General features: G+C 39.6%; 1 protein-coding gene across 2 annotated transcripts in view; it reads left to right on the top strand.

Annotated features, from left to right (window-relative positions):
* Window positions 1-10,000, top strand: part of LOC137979021 (putative E3 ubiquitin-protein ligase UBR7) — a 98,061-nt gene that overhangs the window by 48,262 nt on the left and 39,799 nt on the right. For both annotated transcript variants that reach the window (XM_068826171.1, XM_068826170.1), the window contains exon 5: window positions 1,260-1,313. In XM_068826171.1, coding sequence (XP_068682272.1) covers window positions 1,260-1,313 — 54 coding nt within the window. The remainder of the gene's footprint in view (window positions 1-1,259; window positions 1,314-10,000) is intronic.

The following is a 10,000-nucleotide window of genomic DNA, read 5'->3' as shown; positions in this document are numbered from 1 at the left end:
TGGATTGTATGGCCACAGCCGTGGGCGCCTTAACATGCATTTGGTCCGATCCCGTTGAGCCGGTTGATCCTGAAAAGCCCTTTTAGGGAGCGGTCAACTAAGGGCACATTTACATTTTCATTTACATTTACATTTACATTTGCATGTACAGATATCCGTAATAATGAACCCATCTTGAAGGTGCAGTGTAAGATCCAAGACATTGAGTGTATGCTCAGAATATACCAGCTCAAATAGTGGAGTAAATCAGGCAAAGAGGGAAATGGGAGGGTGTTTTAAATGCTCTTCTAGATGTGATCTTTGTTAGAATTTTTTAATTCAAGATTCTAAATTTAAAAGCTCTTCCACAGGCTGGCGAACCTATAAGATAAACCAAAACTTGTCTTGCTCTTCCAAAAATGTTGTTTACTTGGCCTCGTGTATTGAATGCAATTTACAGTAAGTAGGTTCCACTTCCACAGCATTCAAAGTACGCTTTTGCAATCACAAATCTGCTATGCTCACAAACAAACAAACGTGTGAGCTTGCAGTCCATTTTAATTGTATCGAACACAAGATTTCTGAAATTAGTTTTATTGTCATTGAGAAAATTACCAGCCAGGGGGACACAGCTCATATTGATAGATTGTTACTCACCAGAGAAGCCTACTGGACCGCACAACTATGCACACTTAATCCTCACAGTCTTAACAAAAGATGCGAACTCAGATCTAAAAAGCACGTCCGCTATAATACTTAATCAGCGTATCACTACACAAAAGATGACAGGGTGTGAGAGATTTGGGGTATGGTAGAAGAGATTAAGAGAAATTTGTGTGAATTTACATCAAAGACCACAACAACAAAATTTATACTCAACGTAAAAATGTAAATGAAGTTGCAAACCTCAATCAAAACCTAGACAATAAGATTAAATAAAAGATAAAGGTAACCGGCAAGAATGCGCATACCACGAAATTGCCGCGTTTTGTTGCAGAGAGCTCAATTACAAGTGTTTGTATTTTGTGATTATTGGTAGACCTGTATCAAAGTCTTTGGCTATGAGTCAGAATTGATTTAAAGCACGTAGAAATTAATAGGTTATTTCTAAGAACATTATGCCTGTTACTGTAACCCTTCTTACCCAACAGATAGTTTCTCTCATACCTGCTACGATATGACTGGTTAGGGAAGAGATCAATGACAATTAAGTAATTTGTTTTGTTTAAGTTTAAGGACAGCTTTTAATGTTGACATTTTACTTTTTGGTTTGTTTCAAGATTGAAGATGAAATGATCCAGTGTATAGTTTGTGAGGACTGGTACCACTCAAGGGTAAATATTGGAGTCATAGCAAAAATCGTAGGGCACTTTGTTCATGGCTTTGCGCTGAAGTCCTTACACTCTACTTAACCATGGATTGGGCAAGAACTAAGGTTTTCAATCCTAATTGTTTTTGGTGCACCAAAAATCAGCTGGGTGCACTGTCACAGTCTTCATCAAAACCCGTAAATGCTCGAATTAGTGCCCAGGGGACTTCGTTAATCTTCTAAGGTGAGAGGGGGTGTTGGAAGTCGTGTGATTCAGTCCTGTAGGACTGCGCAAGCTGTAGGATAAACATGTGCCCCATTTTTCATGTTCAATAAAAGTTGTTGTTGTTGAATCATTGTATGATTAAGCAACCAACCCTTATTTCACCTTCGGAACAGAGATTTGGGTTGTTAGATGAGAGTAAAGTCTTAAGACTTTTTCATTAAGGCCTGAACTGCAAGCAAGAAACTTCAGTCCTCCTGAATCTTATGGGAAAACCGATTTCCTCTTCAGATCCAACGCATCGCCACATACAGTATAAATAGACAAGGCGTGCAACTTCCAAGACCCCTCATGGCTTAGTGCCTCCAGAATTTAGCCGATTTTCTCCCACTTCCAAAGGTTGCTTGCCTCCCGGCCTTGGGCACGTAAAAAGTCGATAATTTTGCTAGTATTGTGCCAAAATTTGACTCGTTTACATGGCTCTGCAACCTCAAAATCCTGCTCGATTTTCAAGCTTCGCTCAGGTTTTTGCTATCACTAGATGATGTGGACAGGACTGAGCCATCATTGGAATTTGATCAAAATCAAATTAACCAATCAAAAAGAACACATTAATAATTTTGTCTCTCTTGGGAGAAATCTGCAATACACTGTAGGTATTTTGGAAACGTGGCTTAATGATGTTAACCAGAATTATACAAATATTACTGGTTATTGTTTTATCTCATCCAACAGAGTACATAAGTGTGTTGGAGGCGCAGGCCTTATTTGCATGACACTCTTACTTTTGACATCTTTCCTGATTTGTGTATTTCTAACTCTGCATTATTTGATTCAGTCTTTGTGGAACTCGTAAATCCATGTGGAAAAAATCTTATCGTTTGTACGAATTATTGAATTCGTGGAATCTTTTCAGCCTTTAATTAAAGGGGTAACTAGGGACAATAAGCTATGCTATATAATGGGTGATTTTAATTTTGACCTGTTCAGCTCTGACTTGCATTGAACCACAAACGATTTTGTCACTGTGTTGTTCTCTCATACGCTTTTCCCACTGATTTTGAGACCTACCAGAATCGCGTCTCATAGTGTTATTAATGACCTGTCTGACCATCTACCAATCTTTTCACTGCTACTCTGATGCTCATTCTTCATCTATTAAGTCCCAAGAGAGTGTTACCATTCGTAACTTTTCTCGTCAGAATGTTAATGCTTTTAATAACCTTCTGTGTGAAACTGATTGGAATGGTTTAACTTCTAAAGACGCAGACGCTGCATGTGATGAGTTCCTGCAAAAATATTCTGAATTATACAACAGGAGTTTTCTGCCAAGGCTTTGTCGAGGTAAAAAGTTAAAAACGTTGTGTAACCCTTGGTTATCCAAAGGGCTCACAAAATCTATTATTACAAAGTCGAGACTTCATAAACTATTCTTAAAGAGACCTAGTCGTAAGCATGAAGTTAGATACAAGGCGTACAAAAATAAACTAACTACGCTAATTCGAGTAATTCAATATGTGAGCGAAATTACTGAATCAATCAACTTCTTCGTCAATAATCAATCTTGGCCACTATAGTGGAAATGCAGTATTGTGACCCCCAGTTTTAAGAAAGACGAGGACACAAACAAAGCTAACTATCATCCCATCTTGACTGCATTGTCCAAAGTTTATGAGAGAATTATGTACGCTCAATTTCAAAGTCATCTATCGTTGAATATGTCAGGATTTTTGAAGAACCACTCTTGCTGTTTTGCTCTTGTAAAAATGTCTGAAGACTGGAGGACATTTCTAGACAAAAGGGAAGGGGTTGTTGCAGTTACATTGATCTGAGCAAAGCATTTGACTCAATTGATCACAGTCTATTGGTGGCCAAACGTGGTGCATTCGGTCTTTTTTCATCAGCCTTTCAGCTGATGACCTCTTACTTGACAGGCCACAAGTTAAAGTTCATGGGATATGTTCTAGATACGGAGACATTAAAGTTGGTGTACCTCAGGGTACTTTTTCCTTCCTTATATGTCTTTAAGGCTTTACGCAGATGATACTAAAGGGTATTATTCTGATACTTCCCTTACCGTGCTGCAGTTGTGAACTCTGAGCTTAGCTTATTGTCATCCTGGTTTGGTCTGAATCATCTCCTGCTTAACAATGATAAGACCCAGGCACTACCCTTGGGGACATGTTTGTATAAATACGACTTTGTTCTGAACTGAATTTAAGTGGGGACCCAAGTGCTGCAGTGCTAAGGCGCTTTGTTCCAACCGAGTTTATGATGTCTTTACAACTCCTTTGTTTTGCCGCACTTGAATAGTGCAGTCCCCTCTTACTGGGTGTGGGCAGCATGCAAGCAAGTCATCTTGAGGACACTAACTTTTACATCTTGAGATCAATTGGTGAAAATATGAAATATAAAATATCTCATATAATGAAGTACTTGGGATTGTGAACATAAAAACTCTAGAACATAGGAGAGTAGGCAGTTTGCCTTAGTTACTTTATAAATCTTTATTCTGCATTCTGTGTTAATCTTAGCATGCCAAGTTTTAACCTAAGCTGGATGAAGAACTCTTTCTATTTAATGTTAGCATGTACGTGTTTTGAAAGAGCTTTTTAGCTCACTGCATGCTATGTGGGCAAATAATCGATTGATTGATTGATTGATTGATTGATAAACGCAAATTCAATTGTCTGAATTCTGTAATTGAGAAGAGTGCATCTGAAGTGATTGCTGAGCTTGCAATAACCTGTTGCAATTACAAAGAAGAGGTAACAATTTGCGAGTTTGCAAACACACAGTTGATCATAAACAAACAAATGGAGCATTTACTCAACCTTGCCCCAGTTTCATCAAGTCAGGATCTTAGAAGTCTCAGAATGTTTTACAATTCTTTGGAAGGTCATGTACTTGGACTTAAATCCCTTGGAGTTGCTTCAGAATCCTATGGAAGTTTATTATCATCAGTGCTGTTGAACAAAATTTTGCAGGACATATGCATGATTGTTAGTAGAGAGGTCAAGAGGGAGACTGGCAACTAGACCGCTTGTTGTCAGTCATGCAAGAAGAATTAGTGGTTAGGGCGCTTGCCTTGAGATCCAGAGATCCCGGGTTCAATACCCGCCCTGACCACTCGTTGAGTTTGTTCCAGGTAGTCCCTGGTTCAACTTTCCAGCTGCACTTGTAAATAGCCAACTGGTTTGCCTCCGGCCAGTTGGGGTTCTTAACTGTTGTTGTTGTTCTGTACCGTTGTTTCATTGTGTTTCATTGGCCCTGAAAAGCCCCTATGGGGAGCGGTCAATTAAGTATGTATTGTATGTATTGTATTAGAAGCTGGAGAGAGAGGCAATCAACAGAAAAATTACAGTCCAACAGTTAGTATGCCACCCCAGCGGTGAAATGTCCATTGGAAGATTCCACCAACAGCTTCAGCCCTTCTGTCAGATTCCCGTACCAGCCCTGCTTGTACCTACTGCAGACAGCCACACTCTTCAAGCAGTTGTAAAACAGTTTCTAGTGTACAAGCAAGAAAGGAGATCCTAAGAAAGGTGTTTTGTTTGTCTGATGAAGAATCATCTCAGTAGAGATTGCAGTTACAACATTAAATGCTTCAAATGCTGTGGTCGTTGGAATGCAAAGAAACACTTACATGTACGTGATACTATGGTTTTGCAAGCTCTGAGAAGTCCGTTTATGTTCAGTTCACAGACAGCATCTTTTTCCAAAAGGGAGATATGACGTTCACCTGCCATGGAAGGAAACCCACCCAATTCTACCAGATAACTGTGAAACAAGTCTTAAACATGTATTTAGTCAGTTGGATCGTGTTAGGGGAAGAATCAAGAGTTCTTCTAGAATATGATGCTGTTAGACAGCATCTCTTTCCAAAAAGGGAGATGTGAAGTTCGCCTGCCATGGAAGGAAACTCACCCAATTCTGCCAGATAACTGTGAAACAAGTGTTAAACATGTATTTAGTCTGTTGTGTCAGGCAAGAAGCAAGAGTTCTTCTATAATACATTTATGATGCTGTTATCAGAGACCAAATAGAGAAAGGATTTGTTAAAGAGGTTTGCGACCCTGCAGTTGGAGAAGTCGGGAAGGTTCATTATCTCTCACACCATGCCGTCATTAGAAGGGACAGACAATGATGCTCAGGATTGTCTATGATGCCTCCTGCAAGTCAACTGGAGGTTCTCTAAATGACTGCCTTCACACTGGACCAGCCCTATCACAAGGGATCATGGATGTTAACCCGTGTTTCCAACATAAAAAGGCACTTGGTGGAGACATCCAAAAGGCATTCTTGAATTTATCGATAGCAGAAGACAGTGACATCCTAAGATTTCTGTGGTTTGATGATGTGAAGAAAGAGAGTCTTAGGGTCATTATTTTAAGATTCACGAGGAAAGGAACTTTATTTAAGTGTCTAGTCGTTCTAGCGCTGTAGCGCTAATTGGGGACACTGTAAACTGAAGTGAACAATGAAAGTAAGTCAAATGTTGGTTTTTGAGGAGAGGGGAAACCGGAGTGCCCGGAGAAAACCTCTTGGTGCAGAGTAGAGAACCAACAAACTCAACCCACATATGACGCCGAGTCCGGGAATCGAACCTGGGCCACATTGGTGGGAGACGAGTGCTCTCACCACTGTGCCATCCCTGCACCCCAGAGAGAGTTGTATTTGGTGTATTTGTTGTATTTGGTATGTTGCATCAAGTCCGCTCTTACTCAGTGCCACTGTCAGACACCACATGGAAAGATATGAAGAAGAGGATCCTGAATTTGTTCAGACATTTTTAAGATCTATTTACATAGATGATCTAAACTTGGGTGGAGACACATGAAGAAGTGTATAAATTGTATGTCAAGAGTAAGCTTCCATTAGCTAAAGGAGGGTTCAATTTGAGAAAGTTTGCCACCAACTCACTTGAATTAAGAGTTCAAATTGAAGAGAATGAAACCAGATTGAGAAAGACCAACAGTATCCAATCAGTAAATTGAGCAAGTCCTTGTGATCATGGTACTCACTTTGAATGATACCATATCAGACTGCAAATCAGTAATTGATGATCAACAGTCTTACACTAAATCCTTGTTAGGAAAAGAAAAGTACTTTGAGTTCTAGGGAACTTTGTACGTGATAGACTTGTATTTGATCAGAGTACAGTTGCCAATTTAGCCTTGGAGGGCTCTCCCACCAAGAGGAATGCTGTTACCATACCTGCAAATTTTATGACCCATTTGGATTTCTGTCTCCAGTTGTTGTGGAGTTTAAATTGTTGTTCCAAGAACTTTGTGAAAGCAAGGCCGACTGGGGCATCAAATTGACAGGAGACGTTCGTGCAAAGTGGGATAAACTAGTTTCAGGCCTTAAAGGTGTTCAACCTTTGGAGTTAGCAAGATGCTATTTTAAGGAACGCGAGATGAAATAGTAGGCTGCAGTCTTTGTGGATTCTGTGACACACCTTTGAAGGCATAATTATGGTGCTGTGGCTGGTCCAGACATCGTGCCATGCTTGTGTTAGTTTGCTGAATCCAAGACAAGAGTCACGCCTTTCAGTAATTAAGTAATCCCTAGGACAGAACTTTGGAGGTGATGATACTTGCAAGACTGGTCTCTGAACTATGAAGTTCACATCAAGAAGATAATCTGCTGGATTGATTCTCAAATTGCACTTTCCTGGACTGTACATACAGAACCGAGTGAATGAAATTAGGAAAACCCTCCCAGTAGAAAGTTAGAAGCACAGTCATACTGACAGAAACCCTGCAGACATCTCATCCAGGGGGATGAATGCATCTATGCTGGCCACAAATCTTCTCTGGCGTAGTGGACCAGAATGGCGAGCTGATTATCAAGAAGTGTTTGAAGGAGATGTCAGTGAGGAATCAGGAAAAGCTGAGAAAAACATCCTCCTAACTTGTAAGCAGTGCAGACGACCTTAGAGTTAGTACAACCTTGTTCCCAGGGTCCCCAATTGATGTTGAGAAGAGACCCTGGTTGGGGCTGGTCATGTGTCTCCCAAAATCTTGGAGATTTTTTAAATGGCCTTGTCATCATTGCAACCAAGGGAATCACAACGCATTTGATTTTGTGGCCAGACAACCACTGACAAAACGTTTCACGGCAAGGTGTTCAATGTACTACTCATGGAATTCGATGTGAAAGGCAAAAAGTTGTCAAATCGATTGGAAGCAGCAGATAATTTACTCGCATTGTTCAAATTTTTGTATGCCGGTGAGAAGGTCCGGATTCAAACTTAAATACTTGAATAAGCTCAAGCGAGCAGTGGAATTGAGTGATAACAAAGGATACTAATAGTTTGCAACACGTTTAAAAAAAAGAAAATTTTGTTGCGAAAGAAAACAGGCAAAACGCTTATTCATGGGCAGCAAACATGTTCGGCGATCGATCAGTCGGTGTCATTTGTCACATATCGATCTCATATATAGATTTAGCCAGGCCGAAAAGCGGAGTTCCCAGGTTGTTCATTCTTACTGGCTGCAGGATTAGTGAAAATAAAAGGTTTTGGAATTGTTTTCGTTTTGGTGTTTTCTTCTCTTCCTAACTAGTGAATTCCACAGTAAATTTCACGCGAAAAACCAATATTGCATGAATCGCAAAGCCATGAGTGCGATATCGGTTTTCCAAGTGAAATTTACTGTCGAATTCAACAGTAGTTAGGCAATGAATTTTCTCGAATCGCGTGAGTTTTAAAAGAAAACAAGCAATGCTCAGCAAGCAAACAGAAAAGGAAAAAAGCCATTTCAGAGTCAACTGTCAAAAGCTAGCAAATAGGAATCTCCAACAAATTACCTGGCTGTGCGTGCTCTAAACAAACTTTTGAGACACAAGCTAGTGGTATTTCTCCTGACCTTTACCAGATCTCATTGTGATTAGTATTACGTTTATAACATAAGGGCAAAATTGTCTCTTCACTGCCGAGGCACATGGAAAAACAGTTAGGCAAACAGAGTAAAAAACTTTTGTTTGCTCGCATTTTAAAGCCAAACAAATCAATTATTTCTTTATGTCCAAAAAGAGTACAGATGATTGTTATTTAATTGCAGTTGAGAATAACTTTCATTCCTGAACAAAGGAAAAAACAGTTAAACCACTTTTTAAAAATATGCTTCCACTTGAAATAACTTATCCATAAAAATAACAAACGGTTTAGTGTCCAAGAAAGGAATTTGTGGAGTAACTTATTCCACCAAGTTTGAGCTATTACTGGTATACTGTTTTGTCATTCTCGTTCTCTTTCTCTCTTCTTTTGTTTCTGATCTTCTGTCATAGGCCGTCCAAGCATCTTGCATTCTTATCAGATTCAAAATTATAAATCTTCTTAAGATAAGACTTATTCCAAACATTGCAATAAAGCAGAGCAAAAAGCAGCTCTAAATAAATTAAGAATAGACACTTAGGTTTAAGTTTATATCCCTCCAATCCTTGACTTGAATAACTACGTAGCCACCAGTGTGTCCTGATCACGGCTATATTATGTCAAACCTGAATTGCAACCAGCAATAAATGCAGGAAAAAAATATTTTCCAAACCGTTTCTACCTGAACACAAAAGACGTCGACTGCCAAGAGCTCTTGTTCACGTAGTATGGCTGTGTAGCCACGTCTAGCCGCAGAGACTGCGCGAAAAAAAGCCTTGTTTACGTTCAGTTGTATGACCTGACCTGAGCCTGCAATCCGATCAAAAACCAGTTCCTGGTCAGCGGTTAGCTTTAAAAAAGCTGACCTCAATGAGGTCTAACCTGAGCCCACGATATGGTCATGTGATACTGGTCAGCAGATATCTTGTTCTGACAGGTGTCAATTGACCATAACAGGGATACCCAATATCAAAGATGCATGCTGTAAACAAACTGGCTTAAGTGTCAACTGGAGTAAATTGGCCTCCTCAATGAGCTCTAAACTTGATGATACTACGTGATACTGGTCACATTGGCATACACGGAAGGGTGGACATAAATTTGCCTCAGATTGATTTCATCTCTGGCAGTAATAAAACTCCAAATCTAAGTGATCATGACCCCGATCTTAATATTCCTAACCTTATAAACTCTTAAGTATTATACCCCTCACGATTTTCATTCCTCACCAGTAGTTTCTAAATGTCTCACAAATCACTTTCATTCTTGCACTGTAATATTAGGAGCCTGTCAGCTAATTTTGATGACTTACATCATAAATTATGCATTATTGTCCTCTCTGAAACTTTGGTTTCTTCTAATTAAGATTCTTTTGTGAATCCATTCTTACCGGGTTTTGACTTTATCTGGCAGCCCTCCAAACTTTCCGTTGGGGTTGTTGGGCTTCTTATAGCTAACTCACTCAGATATTCAGTTAGGGACGATCTTAATTCCTCCTCAAACCTTGAGGAGTTGCTGTGGATTGAAGTGCTGAATGGAACAAAAAAGAATACACCCAAATACTTCTTTACAATCTTTCCTGGATTATTTCTCAAAAATTCTTGATAAA

This window comes from Montipora foliosa, chromosome 12 (genome assembly GCF_036669935.1).
Source record: "Montipora foliosa isolate CH-2021 chromosome 12, ASM3666993v2, whole genome shotgun sequence".
Lineage (NCBI taxonomy): Eukaryota > Metazoa > Cnidaria > Anthozoa > Scleractinia > Acroporidae > Montipora > Montipora foliosa.
The sequence above is the reverse complement of the archived record's forward strand: the minus strand, read 5'-3'. Positions and strand labels throughout refer to the sequence as shown.